This window comes from Peromyscus californicus, unplaced genomic scaffold (genome assembly GCF_007827085.1).
Source record: "Peromyscus californicus insignis strain IS unplaced genomic scaffold, ASM782708v3 Scaffold_6__1_contigs__length_162567912, whole genome shotgun sequence".
Classification (NCBI taxonomy): Eukaryota; Metazoa; Chordata; class Mammalia; order Rodentia; family Cricetidae; genus Peromyscus; species Peromyscus californicus.
The window spans coordinates 63,702,790-63,726,335 of NW_026294584.1; the positions used below are offsets into that span (position 1 = coordinate 63,702,790).

Here is a 23,546-nt window from a genome sequence, read left to right on the forward strand (position 1 = left end):
TCAATAAAGGATTGGGCATGTCTGTGGGGGTTGTCTTAATTATGTTCATTGATACATGCAGACCCAGGGTAAAAGTAGGTGGCACTTCTCCTGGATTTGGATCCTGGACTGTGTAAGAGTAGACAACTAGCTGAGCACAAGCAGCATGCATTCCTTCTCTCTCAGCTCTTGACTTGATGTGACAAGCTGCTTCAAGTTCCTGCCTTGACTTCTCCACAATGATGGACTGTAGCATGGAATTGTGAAATAAATAAACCCTTCCCTGCTTAACATTGCTTTTGTCAGGGGATGTATCACAGCAACAGACAGGAAATTACAACAACCATCCCCAAATTACCCACAATGCCTATTGTGATGTTGAATGAATTGACGTTTTATTACATTGTTTGGGGCAATGACAAGAGAAAGCACTGCTTGTATACATGAAGCATATGCACAAATTATTGTCAAATGTTTTCTATCTGTAACTGGTTGGATCTGTGGATGTGGCACCTGCCAATGTGAAGGGCTGAGTGCACTGTCTGCTGCAAACAACACTCTACTGTCTATAAAACTGACATAAAGGAAGTTCTAAAAGTCATTTGCTCTTATGTTGTAAGGAGGTCAGGTTCAGAAGAGAATTCAAGGGAATGTAAAGCACAAATCCACAAGGTTGTGGGTTGGAAGGAAGGAGGCTGGCATGATAACAATCAAGCTGTGGAAGATGGCCTCACTTGGCTTTAGTGATATATGAGCCCACTGTGGTTTGTGGTGGGTAGGGTCATAGCACTGTGAGCCCTATAAAGGGCAACCCTTTTGGTGTCTTCCAGCTGCTAGTGGTTGGCAATGGCTGGTGGTTCTTGGCATTCCACTTTTATGTGCACCATTGAGACCTCCCTCTTCCTACCAGGTATTCCCTGAGACTCCCCATGGCATCCTCCTTCAGTTTGCACCTGTGTCTCTATTTGTGTATGTGTGTGTGTGTGTGTGTGTGTGTGTGTGTGTGTGTGTGTGTGTGTGTGTGTATGTGTGGAGAGAGAGAGAGGACTGTGTGGGTACATGTGCCACAGCACTTACGTGGAGGTCATAGGACAACCTGGCATGCCAATCATTACCTTCACCTTATTTGACACATGATCTCTTTACAATTCATGGCTGTGTGTGCCAGGGTAACCCATCTGCAATCTTCTAGGAATTCTCCTGCCTCTGCTGCACCTTATCTCACCATAGGGATGCTAGAATTACAGGTGTATGCTACTATATTTGGCTTAACAGGAATTCTGAAGGTTCAAACCCAGGTCTTCATGCTTGCGTGGCAAGTATTTCACTCACTGAGCCATCACTGTGCCCTTCTTTGTCCCTGTGTGAAGCACCCCAGTCATGGTGAAAGAGCACCTGCCCGAATGCTCTTACTTTCACTTAGTGACCTGTATAAAGACAATTTTCGAATATGGCAACGGTAAGGGCCTCAGAAAACGGGTTTCACAGTTGGGGGAAGGCAGGTTGGTGTACCGTTCCTGGATAAACTCTGAAAAAGAACAACTAAAGCCATTGTGGTCATGACACACAGGGAGGTACCAAGTAGATCATCTCACCTCTCAGAGTGTGTAGCCCATGTGCAAAACCCACCTGTTTCACCAAGTGTTCTCATGTATTATGTTCTTAGTACTGTCTCATCTCCCATTCCTCATTTTATTAGGTGACCCACTCCATCACCTCCTTGATCCAGACATTGACACACATCTTTCTCCAGTGCATTACACACAGCAGATGGCCAGTGGACATTTATCACATGTATTGATCAGTGTTCACTCACCCATCTTACCAAAACATGTTTCGAATGCAGATCTCAGAGCTTGAGAGGAAAATCGGTGCTATAAGTACTTTTCCTGTAGATTCAGTGATGGTTTCCAGGTAGGTGGAAAGGGCTAGCAGTAGTCTTCTGGTCTGTAGAGAGAGCCACCAATGGTCCAGATAAACACAGAGAACTTGGGTCTTTCATAAGGCGGTTGTGGCTAGCAGAGACAGTGTGACCGATGGGAGAGACACTCCAATCAGCATTGTGGTGTTGTAGAAACAGTGTTAGGTGTGTGTGCACACCTGAAGCTCTGAGCTCGCCTCCTTCTACATTATGCTACCTTGGGCCTTGATTTGTGACTCTGAGACTCAGTTTCTTCATTTGAAAAGCGAAGCCAGGAAAGGCTGCTCCTATGACAAGCCTTGGTGGTTTGGATAAAAATGGCCAGAGTGTCCCCCATAGGCTCAGATGTTTGAATGTTTGGTCCCAGTTGGTGGAACTGTTTGGGAAATATTAGGAAGTATGGCCACATTGAAGGATACGGTATGCCATTGGGGGTGGGCTTTGAAGTTTTAAAAGTCCATGCCATTCCTGGGTTGATCTCTCTGCTTCAGGCTTGTGGATCTGATTACCATGCCTGCCTGCCTGCTGTCATGCCCCCTGCTAAGATGGTCATAACCCTGAAACTCTAAGTCTCCAATAAACTGTCTTTCATAAGTTGCCTTGACCATATTGTTTTGCAACAGCCATTGAAAAGTAACTAAGACAAAAGTTGTCATGAAGGCCAAGGTAAGGAATGCAGAAAGGTGTTTCTTAAGTCCTGAAGACTTGCAGAGTATTAGGAAGTTATGTTTGTTTTTGCCTTGTGTCTCTACATGGCCTTTGCTATGGGAAGCGTATATGGGAGACAAAAAAGACAGCCAGCCAGCAAGAAAGACAATGTTGTTTTCTCAGGGAGAATTAGCTGTGAGTCAACAGAAAGTTCTGGCAGAATGGCACAACAGAAAAGCAGCGAAGTAGGAAGGCAGCTGCCAGGGTAAGGACAAGGCTGTGAGCAGCCTGGGAAGAAGGCAGGATGCACAGCTCTGGAGGGCTTGCTCTCTCAACCCCTCCTTTGGACTTCTTCCTAGTCATACTTTGACTGACTTCACCCGTTCCCAGAAGAGCCTCAGACCTATGACACAGTCACTAGAGTTGAAATGTCCCAGTGGGGATGAGAAGATGATTTTTTTAAAAAAAAAGACATGGCCAGATGTCTTTTGCTGGGGTATAATAGTTGATCAGTCTCTTTTCCAGACATTTTATGTCAGTTCCCCAGGATGTGTAATTTTCCTTGCTAGTGCAGGCATAGAGTTGAAAATGGAAAGTTCTCCTGTTACTTTCTTCTTTCCACAGTCTGTGTCAGGTAGTTTTTTGTTAGCCTTTCCGTTGTCATTGCTTCAAGAATTGCTTGCAGAATTTCAAGCATATTTGAATTTGGTGGCATATTGAAGGGGGACTGCAAAGATGAGTCAGCCAGGGCATGGATGAGTTTCTGCCCTGGGTCCTAGGTAGGAACAAAGTCTACTGTGCATGATGTATGCACAAAGCATTTTATATATTTCTTCATCTGGTGCTATCCTGGATTTTTCAGTTGGCAACAGTGAACTTGGACTTGTAGTAAAGGGCTGAATAATGCTTGTTGTTTCGAAACAGAACCACATCTCCCTACCCACTGCCATCCAGAAGGCCAGCCTGGGTCCCATGTGTCTGGTTCAGGGATTTCAAGATCTCTAGAAGCACAATATTGTTGACACTTAAACACTGTTTGCTTTTATATCTGCACCTGTTTTTCTAAATAACTTCTTGTCCACTGCAATGCCCGGGAAGTTGATTCAGTGATCACACCAGGTCAGAATCTCTCTTCCTTTGGAGGCTCTCTTCCATCAGCAGCAGCACAATTCACCCCCAATGCCATGCAGTGTACTCTCCATTCATTGTCTTCCTTCATCTGCACATCTCTTACCTTTTATCTGAAAGGTTTCTGCTTCGGGATTAAAGTAGGACAGTAAAACATTGCATTAGCATACCGACAAAGAGACAGCAGCATGGCAGGGACTCTGATGATATTTCAAGCCCACCAGGCAGATTAGGGTTCATTCTTACAGGTCTCAGAGGAAGGGGGACATTTTCACACCACTTGGTTGATAAGTGGTCTGCAGCTAGGCTGTCTCTGATTCCTGGAGAGGAGGAGTGGAGAGAATTCTGGGGAAGGAATGTGTGACTCTGAGGATGGGGTAGAAGGGCACATTTAGTTAAGGTGTGCCCGTTATATGACTAGGGGATGCGCCACCACCAGTACTCCATGATGTCCTGGAGTCTGACAACTTGAAGTCTGTAAATTGGTTGGGGCAGGACAGAGTGAGAATGATGCCCACCATTCTCTGGAACTCGGGAACCTGGGGAGTGTGTTAGGAGTTAGACATTCATTCTTGGACCAGTTCTCAATAGGCTTGCCATTTCCTCTACAGCAGCCGCGAGAAAAAGGCTGCTGCAGATGGGCATGGCTTGATCAGCCCATAGTTCAAAACCTAGCATTATCCTTAGAAAGTTAGCTTCATGTGCTAGCTGCCAGGCATCCCTCGGCACAGGGCATTCCTCCGCACAGGGCATCCCTCCACACATGGCATCTGCTCTCAGGAGTTCCTCAGGTATGAGTGGGAGTGAAGTAAGCTCTCACTCTACCCTTGAGAAGAAGGGGCTCTATAAAGCGCTGGAGGGGCATGCTGACATTTCCTGAGCTGCTGTATCCCCCTTTCTCATGGGTACCCTCTGGAATTCTCTTCACTGTTTACAGATTAGGAAATATTCTCCTGCCTCAAAAGATCAAGAGAGACCTCCATAATTTAGGGGCTCCAGAAGTTTGGAAACTGCTGGTGTCCTGCTCTCTGTTTTTCACACCAGCTGTTTCTAACTCCCCTCTTGGAGTGAGCCCTGGTTGATCCCTCTCAGAAGCCAGAAAATGTCCATCAAATTGGATCAAGGGTGGAGAGTGTACCCAGTCTTGCCTCCAGTTCCATGCTCATTGCAGGCCCAGAGTTGAGGCCCCAGGGGACCCCTGGCCATCCATACTCTGCAGGAACTTCAGAATTTCAAAGGCCTTTCACCCTGCCAGGTCTCGCTGACCATGTCCAATGAGCTCCAATGACCACAGGCCCCCATTAGTTCTGTGCTGTATGTAGTTTAGATGGAAATACAGACTCCTAATTTAATCACTAACCAGGTAGCCATGGAGATGACATCAAGCCTCCGGCTGCAATGGTGGAAGTGCTGCAAACCGGGCATGCAAGTTGCCGGCGCTAAGGCTTTGCCTGCAGGCTCCGCGTAGGCTGCCCTTGGCCTCTGGTGTCCCTTAGGATTCAGAAATTTGAAAGCCAGGAGTCACAGCCTTGGTCTCAGTGCTCTCTTTACCTCTTCTCTCTTGCAGGTGTACCAACACTCCCACACTGGATATTACGTCCTGAGCAAAATTCCTCACGGGTAAGATGGTTCTTTCTTTTTCTCTCCCTTGGAAATCTGCAGAACAAAGTGAGACAGAGGACAGTGAGGCTCTGCCCAGCCCGTAGGGCAGGAGCAGGGCACCATGGATCAGAAAAGCCCTGTGGCTGGCCCTTCTTCTGATAACAGGACCAAGTTAGCAGAGGTCACTTAATCCAGCTGCTGGCACCTCTGGGAAGCCTCCTCCCCTAGAGCAATGCTGCCCACTCCCTGCTCTGATTCTGTGGAATAAGATCACCAGTGCCTCCACATGGGGTGTGCATGTTGGATAGGACCCAGCTCTCCTAGGCAGGCCCTTGGCTCTATCCTCACTAATAGGAAGGAAGCCCCTTACTTCCCCGCATGGCATCAGAAACAGAGCTTCACGATGGTGAATGGACAACTGTGGTCATAGATCCAGCAGTGCCTTGGGAGAGGAACCAAAGCAATGAGTCAGTCTTGGTCACAGGAAGAAAGAGCTGGCTCTGCCCAGCAGTCCCAGGGTGGTGTGTGTTTGTGGTTTACGCTCTTCACTGGCATAATTGTGTTCCCAGAAGCAAGTTCTCAGTGATTTTGATCGGACCACCCAGCCTCATGCTGTTTCACGACCTTGAATTATGTTGCTAAGCCTACCTGGTCTCTCACAAGTACATAATCTAGGGACATAAACTTGACTGGCAAAGCACTTGCCTAGTGTGATGAATTAAGCTCTAGGTTCAGCCCCAGCACTGCATAAACCTGGCCTGGTGATACAATGCTATAATCCCAACACTTGAGACACGGAGACAAGAGGATCAGAAGTTCGAGGTCATCCTGAGCTACATAGAGTTTTGCAGTCAGCCTGTGCTACATGAGACCCTGTCTAAAAAAATACAAAATACACACCTTAGAGTCCAAGGGCACACATGAAAGAGAACCCCTGAGCAGGAGTGTTGACAGGTTTTCAGCTCCAGGTAGGCACATGTCTTTATATATTGGTGATATAATTATATTACCTAGCCATTGAGCCCCACAGGCTAGGACACCAGTAAAGTCTGGTGAAGCCGTGGGCTCAGGTTAAGAGGCAGCCGCAGTGCTGACCTTGGAAAGCCCACAGACGTGACTGTGTTGTTTGTATATTTACCCTTCCTCTCTCTTCTCTGCCTGCTCCTCCCTCTGCCCCCTCCTATCCCTAAGTCTCCATCCTTTGTTTCTGGGCATCTTGGTCCCAGCCTCCCATTGTCTCCTGCATTCTGTGCTCTCTCTCCCCGACAATGCTCTCTGAGAAGACTAGATGCTCAGGGCTTGTCCTAAAAGAGATAGACCTGTGCTGTCAGCCTCATCGGGTAGCTTCTGCAAATGTTGAGGTTGAGACACAACATTTCCCCGGCAGCCTTCAATAAACAGCAGGAGCTGCTAAAACTGTATTGTTCTGGAAGAGAGCTTTAGCCACAGCATGAATGTTTAGACTGCTGTCTGTTTTCCCGCTAAGCTTGGGTAGAATGAGGGCATGTCCTTAGAAAATAAACATGGCAGAAGTAACTTCATTTGGACTGCAGACTAAGAGGTGCCTGCATGGAGATAAAGAAGAAAATGTGTTTGACAGGGGCTTGTTGGTTTAGTCACTGTATTAAAATAAAGAAACCGAAAGTGACTGTACATAGTAAAAAGAACGTACCCATGGTCGGGGGAGATGGTTTTCTGGTTAAGAGCACTTGCTGCTTTTCCAGAGCACTGGAATTCAGTTCCCAGCACCTACATCGGGTGGCTCACAACTGCCTGTAACTCCAGCTCCAGGGTACCAAACTCCCTCTTCAAGCTTCTGTGTGCACCTGCACTCATGTGACATACACACACAACAACACACATTCACAGGCATAACTTAAAGCAATGACATAAATCTTTAAAAAGTGAAGCATTCGCAGGAATCTTTCATTAAAGCATATCACAGCAGATGTTACTCAAGAAACAGGAGTCATCTTACTCACCTTAAAGCAGACAGACACCCTCAAAGGTCACGGCACGCAAGAATAAAGTGATACCTTGAGACTCATCCCCCATTCGGGGAGCAATGAATGTGTGGAACATGCTGGATATTTCATTCTGTCTTACATAAATTTATGAAGCTCAAGGTTCCGCACACAGTTTACACCTGACATATTAAGATTTTACTGCATCCAAGAGGATTTAGGAGAAATGGATTTCAACAATTTTGTATGAGTGTTAGGTAAAGCAGCTGGCAAATCTAAGGGTGGTGGAGAGGCTGGGCTCTGGGCTTATCTACTGACAGCCTTGCCATCGTTCACTTCCTACATGAGCCCAACACCAGTAAGCAACATTGGGCATTCGTGTGTGTGTGTGTGTGTGTGTGTGTGTGTGTGTGTGTGTGTGTGTGTGTGTGTGAGAGAGAGAGAGAGAGAGAGAGAGAGAGAGAGAGAGAGAGAGAGTGCATGTGCACATGTGTGAGCATGCAGGAGGAGGACAGAAGTCAATTTCAGCTACTGTCCACCTTGGGTTTTTTTTTTCTTGAAACAAGGTCTCTCAGTGTCTTATCAAGTAGGCAATGAACCCCAGAGATCTGCCTGTCCACGCTCCTCCTCAAACACTGGTATTGCAATCCTGTACCACCGTGCTCTCAGGCTTACAAAGCAAGTACTTTCACAAGCCCCTCCCTGGACCCTGCTTTGGGTCTCCTTAACGAAAAATAGTTGTAGTGATCACCATCATGTACTGATTGTGTTCTGTGTATCTTGGCCCCTGTACCTTAAGTGTTAAGTGTTAAGCTTTAGGTATTCTTACCAGTATGTTAAGTAAGAGCCCAGATGGGTTGAGTCACCTGCCCAACACCTCACAGCTGGAATCTCAGTGCATGGCTGGATGACTTCCAAGCCCGTGTCCCTAATGTCACCCCTTTGGAGGAATTCAAAGACAGGTCTGATGTAACCGTGCAGAGTACAGACATTAGAGCTGTAAACATCAGATCTTTAGTGAGGCCGGGTTCGGTTATCTCCTATGGATTCACACAGAATGGGCAGATTATTCATCCGTAGCCTGTACTGAATGCTGAAGGCAGCATCCCACCCTTGCTTCACTTTAGCCCACTCTGGGTCCACTGAAAGGCATCATTCCATCTTCCCAACCCTTGTCGGTTTTTGTCCTTAGATCCCTGGCGGGAAATTTATGCACTAACCAGTTTCCGATGCTGTCAGAGTCTCTTCGGAGTTGATGGCATGGTGGATCTCTGAACTGGGCCATCTTTCAGTCTGTAGCTTTTGCAACCTCAACCTTCAAAAGGTTCCTTCACACAGGAATTACATAGCCCAGGGTCTTATAGTTTCTCTACCTTCCAAGTGCTGGAGTGACAGGTGTTCAGCACTGTGCTGGGATAAGTTTCCCTTATCCCATACAGATCCTTACTTGTCCCACACATTTCCACATTTCCTTCCAGCATTCCTCCTTTTGTGTTCCAGCCAGAGGTCATCCCAAGTTCAGAATGAGAGTGTCTGTCATTTCTAACTTGAATTTTTAACCAGCCACGGAAGGGTCAAGCTAATGTTTCAGTGCCCTCCAGTTCTTGGTGTCATTCCTATTTTACAAAGGCCAGAAGAGGTTGGGGTGCCTCTCTGCCTCTGCTCTGTTGCATATCTCTGTCTCATGTGGTTAGCTTATATGCTTTGGCCTCTGTTGCTGGAGCCAGAGAGAACTCAAGTTCATAAGGAAGCGGGAGCTCCAGTGAGGGTGTCAGACAGGCAAGCCAGCATCAGTCCAACACCCGAGTGCCTGTGGATAGGTCTGTTTGACTTCCCCTTACCAAGTTTTTAAGAACTCTATTCTTGAAAGACATGTGTACCCACATTGTTTACTTAAATAGAAATAGAGGAGGGTCATTTGTAACCATAAGGCATTTCACTAAAAATTTTTATGTCACAATTTCCATTCAGTAAGGCAACTTTCCACAGTGGCTATTAGCCACACACTGCTAGAAAGATGGCTCAGTGGTCAAGAGCACACACTGCTCTTCCAAAGGACCTGAGTTTGGTTCCCAATACCCACATTGGGAGGTTCATAACCACCTATAACCCCAGCTCCAAGGGATACGATGCCCTCTGCTGGCATCTGCAGGAAATGATATGCACATGTACATAGCCACACATGGACACATAATAAAAATAAAACTAAAAGTCATTTTTAGAATGATCGGTTATATTTTTCAAACAAGTTTTGGTACAGTTTCTCCCTTCAACATTTTTCTGGCATGATTCTTTCCTTGAATTTGTTCTATCTTTGGACTTTATTATTTAAAAATATGTGTGTGTGTGTGTGTGTGTGTGTGTGTGTGTGTGTGTGTGTGTGTAAGACAGAGAGAGGGAGAGGGAGAGGGAGAGGGAGAGAGAGATATTAGGGCCATCCTGAAAGTCCCACAAAGAAATGAAAAGAGCAACGCTTCTTGTAGCAGAAATAAATTTAATAAAACTGGGCAGTAACTTCATCAGGAAGCACTGACACTTTGGGGGTCTGAAAACTCAGAATGGTAATAGAGCAGAGGCTAACTAAGATGTGTATCAAAGATATTACTTAGATGACAGGCTATCTTCTGTGGATAATAGTGTCTTAACTTTGCTCAAGCACAAAAACTATATTGCTTTAGAATTGGACTTGACTTTTTAAAGTCACAATGTATTTGAGAAGATATGGAACTGAGTCACAGGTCCTCCTGCCTAGATCTTCTCATTCCCCTGGTATCCTGGGGTGCACAAAGATTTTGTTTATTTAGGAAGTGGGTGCTCCCTGAGAGACAGCCTAGCAGCACACACAGGCATCCACAACTTCAGCTTTTCAGTGACAAGAATTCCAAGGTCAACCCTCACCCCACTGGCTGTCTTGCTCTGCTTTCCTTCCATGGGTCTTGGTTTCATATTTAAGAGAGAGGTGGGGCAGGAGGTAATGCCCATGCTCAGCCTTTGGAGAACTAAGGACAGGAAACACAGTATAGTCAGAAAATATTTGAAATGCTACATTATTATTAATACTTCATTAAACAACAGAACTCGGATGAGGACATTGTTTTTGTTTGGGTTTTGTATTTTAATCTTTGATACAGGATCTTACTATGTAGCCCAGACTCTCCTTGAACTTGCCATCCTCCTGCCTCAGCCTCCTGACTGCTATGAGTGAGGGCTACCACATTTAGGCTCGGTTGCTATGCTTGAGAACTGGAAATTTTGTCGTAAGGAGATACAAATTTGTGTAACCACACTTGATAAAGTAACTCTGAGAATTACCTTGATTCTGAGAAGTAGATCTTCCTTCCAAAATCTAAGAAAGAAGATGGACAACTCAAATCTGCACTGAGCTACACCTGGTGGTGGCTCAGTCAGTTTTCTTTTAGTTTATTCGACTAGATAAGACATGAAGAGATGTTTGAGGCCTGGTTACGGCCATCATCAAGCGTGACCTCTGCAGTGTGTCCAGGCTGGTTAGAATGTGAGTGCACACCCAGGGCACATGAATAGCAGCAGAGTTGGGTGAATTTTAGGATGTGCTTGGAGAATGAGTGACTTGAACCCCAACCTAGTGTGGTTGCTCTGCTTGATAAGAACACTCAAGTCATGTTAAGCATAAGAGAGATGTTATGAGCTCTTATCAAGACTTAGCACTTGTGCATAGAGTAGGTGAAGGAAAGTGAAGACGAGCAGCTTACATTCAGATAGGGGTTGGGGGCAGTGTGGGCTCCTGCAGACACGGGCCATGGCAGAGTTCAGTGGGTTGGGAGGTCAAATGGATGTGCCTATGGGTGGGTGGCTGGTGTTCTCTTGGAAAATGAAGGCAGATGTTGAGTGTTTGTGTCACATACCCTTTTAAACAATCCTTGGTGACATGTCCTCAATTATGAATTGAGCCTGGTGTATAGAAAAAGCAAGGCTAGCCAGCTCAGGAAGGCACATGGAGAATTCTCAGAATCCAGGTCTGCTCCTCTGCAGCTGAGCCTGTTTCCTTTCTGAAGATGTCCTATGGTATGCTGGTCCCCAGGACCCATTGGGTGCACGCACAGAGACACACTTGGACTCTGCAAAGTGAGCAACCATCACAGCTACCAGAACCTGCATCACTGGATTGTTCCTAGCCCTTTGAGAAGTGCTACCGTGAGAGCAAGCTGAAAAGATATTCGGAGAATGGCATGCATTGGAGAGGGAGGGGCCTACGGGGATTTCCAGAACCATGGACAGTTTCCCATACTCTGTGAGCCCAGGACTGGGTGTAACTGCTTCTCCTTCCTCTCCCCCATGCCCGTTTTTTCTCAGTTTAGCCATCTGTGGCCAGCCATCCCACCTGTGTAAGCACAGAAAAGTGGCTGCTTCTCTGGACACAGTTACTCCACCCAGAGCAATATGGTAATGAGATCATCTTAAGGGTCTACTCCGGTGTATAGGAAGCACTGCAGCATCTGTACGTGGCACATACATTCTACAAGGCAGCCCAATCCAGTTAAGCGCCTTCCTAAGACTTCCCGGGTCTGCCTACTCTAACCTATCCCTCGAGCTCCACCTAGTGGGATGTAGTGTTAACTTACGCCTGCATTTCGGATTCTTGCCCTTGGGAAACTGTGTTGTTATAAGTCAGTATGTCTAACATACTTATTTCCCTCCTCCTCTGGGCTACTGATGGCTTTCTTGTGTAAGGAATCACATAGGAGGTTTTAAGTTGTGCAAAATTAGAGGCACGTATATGTCAGTCTCCTGGACAGAGCTGTGTGTGTGTGTGTCCCCCAAGGGCAACTGTTCACAGATCTGTCTGCAGATCAATACTACTCTGCATCAGACTGATGCCCCTGGATTGCCAAGCCTAGAAAATAAATGCTATGGTCACCACAATGTAACTGATGCCTAGCAAGGGCTGGGTACACAGTGGACAGGTACAAGCCACATGCTGCTTGCTATCTGGTGCATTTCACATTGTTTTGGTCACCTGCCTTTCTGCTCAGTGCTTTGGACTATTCTTAGCAGAGGACTACTCTCTCTCTCTCTCTCTCTCTCTCTCTCTCTCTCTCTCTCTCTCTCTCTCTCTCTGTGTGTGTGTGTGTGTGTGTGTGTGTGTGTGTGTGTGTGTGCGCGCGCGCGCGCGCGCAATAGCATCCATATTTCAGCATTGGCTTAGAATAAGCATGGAGAGCAGCCTTGACCAAGATGGAGGCACCAAAGGTCGATGGGAGAACAGGTCTATGTAGAAGATGGGTTGGGAAGACGGGTGAGAAAAGAGCATGCACAGACTCTGTGTGTCCCATGATGGGCTGATTGCAGTACAATTTGCTTACAGCAGAATTCACACTCTCTGAATACACCGTTTAGAGCCTGGCCCAATAGATGTATTACCCACAGCCAAGATGGGGAACATTTGCATCACCCCAAAGTGCCCACACCCTTCCTACCCCTCTGGTTGTTCCTGGCAACCACCTTGTTATCTGTCCTCCCCTTTTGTTTTGATATAGTTGCTTATTGGGACAGAGTTTCAATCTGTATCCCAGACTGTCCTGGAAATTGCTTTACAGTTTGGGCTAGCCTCACATTTACAGTCATCCTCCTGCTTCAGCCTCCTAGGTGCTAGGATTACAGGCATGAGCCAGCACACCTGGCTCCCTCTGTCTCTCTAGAATTTGTGCACACGGAGTTGTACCATATGTAGTTGGCTCCTTCCCTGGAGGAGATTCCCTTCTTTGAGATTCCCATGTTGTAGCAGGTACCTGTAACCTATTATGCGTATCTGAGAGTTTGCATTCCTGCAACCTATATCTGATTGACATCTAAGTTGTTTCCCATTGGGGTCTGTTATGAGTGAATCTGCTGTGAATGTTTGCATGTGGACATATGTCTTCCTTTCTCTTGGGTAAATACCTGGAAGTAGACCAGCTGGGCTGTATAATTAATACGTGGTTAGTTTGATTAAAAAAAAATTCCAAAGTGTTATTCAAAGCAGCTGTGCTATTTAGAGCACACACACACACACACACACACACACACACACACACACACACACACACCTTTCTTTCAATATGTAGCTTTTTAGCCTCTTGCCCTCCACCTGGTCACTGCACAGCTGGAGGATGCTACAGTGTGCTGGGAATGGCTCTGTTCACCGCTTGGAGCCTCTGGCTCTGCATGTATAGAGCTACACTCCCGACACATCAATGCAAGCCTACATCTTCCTTCTTGGTGGGCACCCAGGGATTCATTGTCTGACCTTGAGGAGCTGCTGGCTGTTTCCTTGTCTTCCCTTAAATGACCTCTGTGGAACACTTTATAAGTGATGAGGCCAAATAAGAAATGAGACTAGAGGTGAAGTGGGGTTGCCATGGGGGCTGAGTGAATCTTGAGCATCATGGAGAGGCCTCAGGCTCTGTGTGCTGGGAGAATATTTCATTTCTTGCCCTGAATGTCAAGAAAACTTTCTTTTACAAGAACCACCTTTCTCCAGTCCTCTCAGGAAAATTCAAGGGAAGAAAAGATCCCAGGCTGGCCTGCTTGGTCCTGTGTTGACTAGGGCATAAAGTGTGGAGTCTGGAGCTTCCCCGTGTGGATGGGTTGACGGCAGGGTGGCAGAAGTACATCTTTAGGTGTGGGGTTCCCAGCTGGGAAACAGCTTTGCTTGAGAGAACACAGAGGGCCTTCTCAGTCTCACTAAACATGTACCATCCTGGTAAGAGCACCATGAGAAAGACAGGCAGGCAGCTGGGACTCCCCGGAGGCAGAGAGGGTGCACAGTGCCCAGCCCAGGCTGCTGGGCTGCCCAATAGGTAGTTCTGCAGCTGCCTTCATAGACAGGGCACATGGGGACACATCATGATTCACCCACCAGTTCTAAGAGTTTCAAGACAAGACCAGAGACCCGGTGGCACAGAATTGTAGAGATGGCATTCTCCTGGCACAGTCCTGGCAACCAGAGACTCTTGAGTCTATCAGAAGTGGGAAAATGGGATTTTGGACACTCAAGAAGCACCATGACCAGAGCACACAGTTTAGAAAGGGCTGCACAGAAGCAATGCTTCTGAAGAGTCCAGATTAGAATTTCACCCCCACCCAGCCGGCGGCGTTTGTCCTTTCCACTGCTACAAAGGAGGCTCCGGCCCCACCAGGAGGGTGGCAGGACCTGAACTCTTCGGAATTAATCTTTCCCATAAGCAGAAATTTAGACAGCCAAGTTTGTAATAACAAATGAGAAGGTCAAGGTTTTATATCTCTCTGCATCCTAATTCTTATTCACCATACTTATGGCTCTGAGGCAAATTCCTACAGACCTTTAGAAGTTCTGGGACACCCGCTCAGGGCATTGCTAGTGTGAACTCATGAATTTCTAGGTACCTGCACTATGCTGTGTACTCATACTGTACCCACTGCCAGTGCTATACTAAGTACCAGTACTCCACTAAGTATTGTACTAGGTACTACTACTACTAGGTATAAATAGTGCACTAAATACAAGTACTAGTAATTCACTAGGTACTAATGCTGTACTAGGTACCACTACTGCACTAGTACTGTCTAAAAAGGCTAGAAAAGGCTTTTAAGTTAAGGAATGAACTGAATGCCTTATCGTGTTGGACTCCACCAGCCTTCCATGTTACATCCTGCAATCTCACAGCTGTAACTCTAAATCAACTCTCTCTGCTCCCATGGGGTTCTGCTCTCTTCTCTTCCCTTCTATTCCTTCCCCAGCACCCCTCCTCTGCCAGCTAAGCTCATAGGCTGCTAATGACTACAGCCCCACCAGAAGCCGGGCTCTGTGAGTCAGGGAAGGACATTTGCCGTGGGCCTCATCATGTCAGGCATCTCCCAAATTGGCCCTGCTGCGGCTCAGCTCCCATCAGTAAGGATGGACTCTTCCCTCCAAAGCACTCCAGTGGCATTAATCATTCTCAGCCTGACTCTGCTTCTGTAGGTGGGTGGCCTCAAGAAGAAGGGTGCTGGGACTGCAGCAGGACACAGAGGCCCCCTGGCAATGCAGTGTCTGCAGCTCTCTCTGGCTGCAGTCTGTGGCGTTACCACGACCTTGGCAGCCCCCACACTTTCTCCACATCCTGGAAGCCTTTCCCCAGCACTCACATATATTCTCGATAACAGGACTGTCTCAGGCCCTTGTCTGATTACAAGCCTCTAATCCAGTGAGCTCAATCTCAGCTCTGCCTTTAGAAATCGAAAGGAATGGCCAGGCAGACTGAGGGGGAATCTGTACTCCCCTAACTGTCCTAAGAATTTGTGGTGGAGTCTTCCAGCACACAAGGAAGTTTCTCTGCCACAGACTTCGAACCCATTAGCTAGCAATTCCATCAAGTGCTCCTGGACAGAGGCAAGAGAGGGGAAGCAGTCACACAGGCCGTTCTTCCAAGGCTGTGAGATCTCAGGAGCTTTGGCTCCTAGACGGCTCATCATTGATATGCTTCCTAATTCCTCATATTGACTTCCCTACTTGAAGCTCTACAGGGTCTCACAGGGCTAGCTTTCCTATGATCTCCTGTAGTCCAACCTACCATCACTCACTTTGTGCTTTAAACAGAAAAAAAAAAAAGAAAAGAAAGTATACACATTTTAGCTGGTTTGAAATAATTCCTCAAAAGGCTTCCTTTGTCCTCACATAACAGAAGCACCTCCCACAGAACTCCAAGCACCACCTCCATAATTATGTAGACGTGCATGTAGATGTCTGTTGCGTAGACATCTGTATAGATGTCTGGTGAGGCTTGGAGCCTCGGCCTGTGCCCTGTGTTCCTGAGTTCACCATGAACGTATGGCCAGTGCTCAGTCCCCTCTGTCAAAGTGAGCTGCTGAGCCCAAGCTGCCTCTTTGGCTAGGCCAGTTCTCAAGCATCAGTACATCTTTTGTATGGCTTGTGTTAACTACGACTATAACCATGGGTGGAGAAGGGCTTGGGAAATTTGCTCTCAAGACCAGTAAAAGGTCCCCAAAGTTGGATCAGACACCTCTAAGTTGGTAGAGAACTGTAAGGGAAGGGATAAAGGGAAATGACCCCAGATGTGGAGACAGCAGAGCCCCTGTGGCCTCTTTGGACGGTGGACCACGTGAGCAGCATCCTAAAGGATGTTGTTGACTGCCTTCCACAGGCTCCAGTCTGGTCTCGTGACCCACACTAGGAAGAACACTCTCTACCTTCCTCCTGTGTCCAGCTCAGGAAAGGCTGTGTAATCATTTGTTCCAAAGTGGAATTGTGCAGAAAGATGAACACAGATACCCTTAAAGGAATGGAGACCTATGTTTAATTATATAGATGTGAGACAAGCCATCTCTCTGATTCCATCTGAAGGAGACCCAGGCTCACAGAGGAGCTCTCCAGGTGCCTGAGCCACCTACTGTCCCTCAGTTTCCAAAAGGGCAAGTCCTGACATGGCAACAGTATGTTGTAGCATGCTAAGTGAGCCTGGCCACACTATGTGAGAGGAACAAGGAACCTGAGGATTATGTGCACACAACCCATCTGCCTCCCCCAGCAGCAGAGCAGTCACATCTGTCGGCTGACTCCCAAGAACCTTGTTCACTTCACAGTGACTGGTGAGAAACCACCCCACCTCCAGCAGCAGATAGTTTCTCAGAGAGGTGAAGCCATCAGCCCAGGGCTGCACAGCCTGTTGTGACTGGGGCCTCGTGAGCCCAACACTGCTTCATCCTCATGTGGCAGACTCCCACACCACCAGTTCTGATGGGATGATCTGTGGCTGGACACACTGACCAGACGGCTCCTCTAACAACAGGCCCAGGAGGAATGAGACCATGAGAGGGATCTGCTGTATAGAAAAAACAGAATGCAGCGTTTGGGGTCTCACCTGCAGCAGGGAGTGACTTTCAGGGTGGGGGTGCTGGAGGTCAAGCAGAGAGGAAGCCACCACTAGCCTGTGAATTTTGCCCAGTGCTACTAGCTCTGTGTTGACAGTTTGAGGAGAGAGCCTGGCTTAGCAGGCTTTAGCTGATCCCGTAGCACAGGACAAACAAGGATGGGGTGCTTAGATTGCCCATTATTCAAGCTTTCCAGCAGAGTGGGCACCAGTTAACTCATGCAGGGCTTCCTCTGCACTGGAGGTCAACTCAAGCTCACTGGAGGATATATGAAAGAGAAGGGCCTAGAACATGCCTTCCTTCCCTCCTGGTCTTTCTTACCCTTCTCCTCCTCTCTCTCCTTTCTTGCTTCCCTTGCCAAGCTCTTTTGATACATCCTTCTCATACCTCTAATTTACAGATTTAAATTATACAGTTCGATGGTTTGTGGCGTATTTGAAGAGCTTTGCAATCATTACCTCACTCTGCTTTAGAACACTTAATCTCACCAAAAATGTTTCACAGTCCAACCAAGCCCCAGACCCATCCTGACCTGTCTCATGTCTTTCTTTAACAGGGTAGATTGAGGGCGAACTGACCTGGGGACGTAAGGCAGACATGAGGCATCATAGGGCAGACTCTATTTCCATGTGTCTTCACAATCAGTGTGTCCATGAGGCACATGGGGTCCCTCAGGAGCAGTTCAGCCTAGCTGCCCAATCACACTTCACTGATCAGAGTCCAGATCCTGCATAAGGTAGGGGTGAGGGTGGGGCACTGATCTAACACAAACAGGGCTTAGCTGCCAGCCACCATGGAAGTACATGGATGGCATGGGACTCCTGACCCACGAACCTAAGTGAATGCCTTAGAGTTTATTAAAAGGGCAGCAAGACTGAGGAGGTTTCAACTCTTATGAGTACTATTATTCTTAGTAATAACTAAAGGTTGCTAATCTGGCCCTTGCTGACGTACTATGTGTTTGTAATCAGTGTGTACCTACTATGGATAGCGCTTACCTAGGCCTGAACGTGTGTCTTTTTGTGTCTCCTACTCTGCTAAGCATATGAGAAGACTTGAGAAAACTCACAATACTTGACATTGAAAATGTTAGGGGTTTTTTTTTTTATGATTTAGTCATGAAAGTTTAGAGCCAGGAAAAAACCGCAAATTTTAGCTTTTCTTCCTCCCAAATGCCATTGCTGTTGGGGAAGCTTTTCAATCCCTCAAAATAGCTTTGGAAGATAAATGAGCAAACTTGGCTGGGCGCTAATTCACTCTTCAGAATCCAGTATGATTTATGCCCTGTTTTGTTTATTGCTCAAATAAGCAAAATCAGAATGGATCTTGTGATTATTTTGAGCTATGTGAGGTCCAGATCATTTTATTCTTCCTTAATCATTTTTTCACCAATCCATCTCTACCCAGAGATGATTCATCACAGAGCCTGATGCACATTCTTAGAATAAATGAGTAAAGAAAGATAAAGGAGGAGGGATGGGGGAGGGCACTAGGCAGCCCCCAAATTAATCAGCAAGTCCCTTTGTGTCCCTCCCTCTTACATACACACTATGAATTTCAAAATAACCTAGTACACGGTAGGGACCACAGGCCAGACTGTCAGGCATGTCCAGCGTTTTAACACTGGGACACGATGTTGTCTTTGTCGTCTATAAAGTTCGTACTCAAGAACCACATAATCAAGTTACAAAGTACAATATAAATAAATAGTCATAATGTTTTAAGTAAGCTTGTGAGTTCTGTGTTGGGCTGCACTGGTAGTTATCACTACCTTCATGTGGCCGGTAGGCCACAGGTTGGATGCACATGTGACACCTTGGTTATGCATCAGAGGTTACTGCTGTAGTCTTCAGTGTGAGAAAGGGAACTAGGCCTTCTCATTTTTTGAGTCAGTCTCATACTGAACCTAGAGCTCACTGGCTATCCAACAAGCTCCGGAGAGCCTCTTGTTTCTTCCTCCCCGGTGATGGGGTGGGTCACAGGCATGTGCCTCCACACACAACCTTTACACAGAGGCGGGGATCGGGACTCGGGTCCTCATGCTTATGCAACGGGAGTTTTACCAACTGAGCTATCTCCCAGCCCTAGCTAACCATGGGGGGTGGATTAAAAAGATATGTGGGAAAGAAGGCCAGCAGGGCTTAGATGTGGACAGGTGCTGCTCAGGTGAGGTGCTTCCCTCCACTATCCTGTCTAGTTTGTTCAGGGACCCTGGAGGGTTAGGAACATGAAAAAGAGAGAGAGGACTGTGAAAGTGAGTGTAGTCCTGGAAACAGGCCAAATCTGAGAGCTTGAGCTCATCATCTTCAAAAAAAGAGGCCAGTCTGAAGAGACTGCAGATGTGGGACCTTCTAGAACAGGCAGAACCAGAAGCCGAGAAGACAGTGGTTGCCAGAGAGGATAAGTGAGAGCGTGTGGAGCAAGCAGCGAAACTCCCTGTGATACTGACACAGTAATGTGAGGCAGAACACATTTGTCTAAACCCATAGGGCACACACAGTAGCCGACGAGCCCCAGAGTCAACCATGGGGTTCGGTGAGAGGTAGCATAAATTGACGATGATAAATGTAAAAGCCTAGACAAGATATTAATAATGTGCATACATTATTGTCAGCTCTTGTGAGCACTTAGAATGATTTAAAGCACGGTAGTAATAATAAAGTTTTCCCAGAAGCAAAGTGCAAGGGAAAATAGTCCTGGCTCGCAACTGGAGTATGATGCATTCTTCAGACAAGAAGAGGATGCTGACCTGATGCTGAGGGACCAGTATGTCTTGAGAAGGTGTGCTATCCTGAAAAGCCAGTGGGATCTTAAATATGCTGAGGGTGAGAAGGCACAGGGTTCAGGTATGTCACCTCTTGTAGAGGAAAAGAATAGGACCAGCGGGCTGAGGAGGAAGAGTCTCCAGGCCACAGCATATGTGTCTCAGCCACAAAGGGACAGAGGCAAGAAGCAGGACTTGGCAATAGGAACCTCAGATGCAGGTGGATCTGACCTTGTGGTTCTGCCCACCTGCTCAGCAGAGAAGCCCTGCTTGGGTGCAGCACCCAGTCCTCAAAACACAGAGGAGTGACAGGTTCTTCCTGGAGGTGAGCACAGGACCATCTGCCTGCCCCACACAGAGGAAACAGAAACAGAGATGAAGGAGTGGGATGAAATTGAGAATCCAGGACTCACCAGAATGCTATGACAGTGGTCAGTGGTCAACTGAGTCACACACACACACACACACACACACACACACACACACACACACACACACACACACACGGTTTCCATGCAACTCTCCAGTGGTTCTCCATCACATGTGGATGCATGAGGCAGATTCAATGGAAACCTTGTGTTTGCAAGGCTGGGCAGGACTCTCTAAGGACCATCATCATGTAGGGGGCTAGATACATGATGAGAAACTGCAGAATATTCACTAAGCAAGGACACATAGTGGAGGGACATTAGGAGGGTCACCCTGAAGCCTTCTTTTAACTAGAAAGCACAACAATCTGATGCCATGGGATCCCAGTGTAAAAATAGAGATTTACTTCAATATAGCAAGCATGGGTGATGGGGTGGTGACCTCAAGCCCGGTTTCCTGCCACCTGTACCCTTAGGGAGTCACCAGTTTGCTTTCACTGCTGAGTCCCAGAGAGCAAACTTGTCTTTATGTCTGATAAATGATTGACTGTTTTAAACAACTTCCATATAGATAGCCATTACAATAACACTTTATCGGTACTCAACCCACTGGCCCAACTAATTAAATGAAAAGCTGAGGACACACACATGCATTATAATGTGTGGCCAAATTAATTACCTGTCAGTTTATCAAGGATTAAGCTGGCATCTGAGGAACACGGCTGCGGGAGCCCTGTGCTGCCCATCTCTGTGTGCAGTGCACTACCAGATGTTACCCACAAGGCAAGCGTTAATATTACCAATTCACACGTGGGGAAAAAGTAGTTGGCCTGAGTTTCTCTATCGGCCCAAGCTCTGTGCTGTTAGTGAGGGAATCCCACCACTTCCTGCCTTTCTCCCCGTGAGGACACCCTGGATGGATGGCTGCTACCCCAGCAGGCAGCTCATTTGGGGGATCTTGGAATCCTTGGGTTAAGTGTATGAGATGTTAAGAGACTTGCTAGGTAGGAAAGAGGAGAGACCTGTATCTTTGGAGTACTGTTGACTTAGTACCCATCATTCCTCTTGGCTTTCTTTTAGATGAAGAAGGCCATGCCCCCACTTCCTGAGGGGGTACCTGTGTCTCAGTTGATTTGATACAAAAGCATGGACTCTGAGAAATGCCACCCTCACTCACCCTACTTCTCTCCACCCGTCCCACCCAATCTTGTAGCTAGCTGACCAACCTAACTGGCTTCAGATTATTTGCTTGTTTTTCATAAAGGCCTTCATGCCTGTGTATGTTCTTAAATCCCTGTAAGACATTATAGCTAGAAGACTGCACATGCCCCTCTGAGATTTTTGTCAACCATCACAAATCACTCTATCATAGTTTATGGACAACTTTGTTCTTTTTAAAGGGGACAAAAGGGTTAAACTAACCAACAATAAATATGTATTTTAAGACATTCAGACAGTTTTTTGATTTGTCAGCACACTACAGACTGATAACTCATGCTCACTAGCATACCTATCACCTCACATGGCCTTTTTTATAATGATATAACTTTTAAAACCTACTCTCTGGGCTGGAGAGCCATCTTAGCAGTCAAAGCAGTTAAGAGAACAGGCTCCTCTTCAGAGGACCAGAGTATGGTTCTCAGCACCCATCTAAGGAAGCTCACAGCTTCTGGTAACTCCAACTCTAAGGGATCCAATGCCCTCCTCTGGCTTCTGCAGACACATGCATGTGCACGTGAATGTACACACACCACACACACACACACACACACACACACACACACACACACACACACACACACACACACGGGGTGACAGGGGGTGAGTCTGGAGTTTATTAAGAACCTGTCTGTGATCTGCAATGTCCAGACCCCCCATGTTTCCTAGCTTCTCTACTTCCCTGAAGACTGTTGTCCCAGCTGCCTCCCCCATGTCTGACCCCTGTCACCTGTCTTCAAACTCCACTGAGGCGATGGGGAAATCTCGCCTCCCCATCTTCTCCTCCTCTGTTTCCTCCTGGTTTTGCTTGTCTGCCTTGATTCTGGCAGTGTGGCTCAAATTACTCTAGAATTTTCTGTGTTTGAAACCCTGGTCACTGAAAGGCCTGGTTCACATTTCTTCCCTCTTGCTCCCTCCCCTTTGTGAGACCCTAAAACGCAGTGCCTTCCTTTCCCAAAGACAGGTGACGACTCTCCAATTCTCCCCTTATTCCTGAGCAAACAGTTTCATGGCTCTGTTTTCAGTGCAGGAACTGTGACATCAGGACAGGTGCTCCCCTAACCATCCTGCTCCCCAAGAATGCAGATGCCATTCTGCAGGTGGGGTGGTACCCTCAAAACAATGTGAAGACTGTTCTTTCTACCCGTGGAGTTTTCATGGTGTTTTACCATGGCTTTTATTTATTAGGACATTTGAATATACAGACAGTATTTCGTTGTCAACGTATTTTCCATATCTGTAAATTAAGAATGAAAAATGTGGGGCTTGGGAGACGGCTCAGTCGGTAAAATGCTGCTGTGACGGCATAAGGGGTTTGTGTACCCAGCACCCATGTGAAAACTAAGTGCACATACTTGCAATCCCGGCACTGGGAAGGCAGGTTCCCGAGAGGTTGCGGGCCAGCCAGGCTAGCCAGATTGACAAGCTTCAGGCTTCGTGAGAGACCCTGACTCAAACATTAGGGTGTAGAGTGCTTGAGAAAGACATCCAACATCAACCTTTGGCTCCCACATGTACATGTATGCATGCACACACACATGAGCATGCATACATGCATACACAGTTCACACATGTGTATATGTACAAGTTGGCTCCCATGTAGACACAACTGAAAATTTTACAAAATAAAAAGGAATGAAAAAATGTAAGAAATGTTGAAAAGGAAAAACATCTTTCAATTCTTCTCCCTCTTTCCCTCTCCCAAACCCTCTCCCTTTCTCATTCTCTGTGTCTGTGAGAGAATACAATTCATCCTGAGGCCACTGGCTTTCGAAGGTCAGGATGACCTGGCTTTATACTTAGAAAAGAATTATCTACGAGGACAGCCAATGATGAAGACATCGGGTGTGGGATTTATTGCTGCTTCTCTGTGGGTTTCGTTTCATTTTAACTGCCCTAGACATTTTAAAAATTGATCTATATAGTTCTCTGCATGTTTTCTCCTGATGAATATTTACCATTTGGATTAAGTAGCAGTGGACGCATTTCAGCTTCACATAAATTATGTACGTCTGCAGAAAGCCGGTGGAAGCTGAGTGAGACGTATTGTTCAGTAACTGAGAGAGAGGAAAAGAGGAAGACTCCAT

At 46.8% G+C, this 23,546-nt stretch overlaps 1 protein-coding gene across 6 annotated transcripts in view; it reads left to right on the forward strand.

Moving 5' to 3' along the window:
* Dpp6 (dipeptidyl peptidase like 6) overlaps positions 1 to 23,546 on the forward strand; it is an 883,656-nt gene that overhangs the window by 689,878 nt on the left and 170,232 nt on the right. For all 6 annotated transcript variants that reach the window (XM_052721907.1, XM_052721909.1, XM_052721906.1 and 3 more), the window contains exon 6: positions 5,244 to 5,296. In XM_052721907.1, coding sequence (XP_052577867.1) covers positions 5,244 to 5,296 — 53 coding nt within the window. The remainder of the gene's footprint in view (positions 1 to 5,243; positions 5,297 to 23,546) is intronic.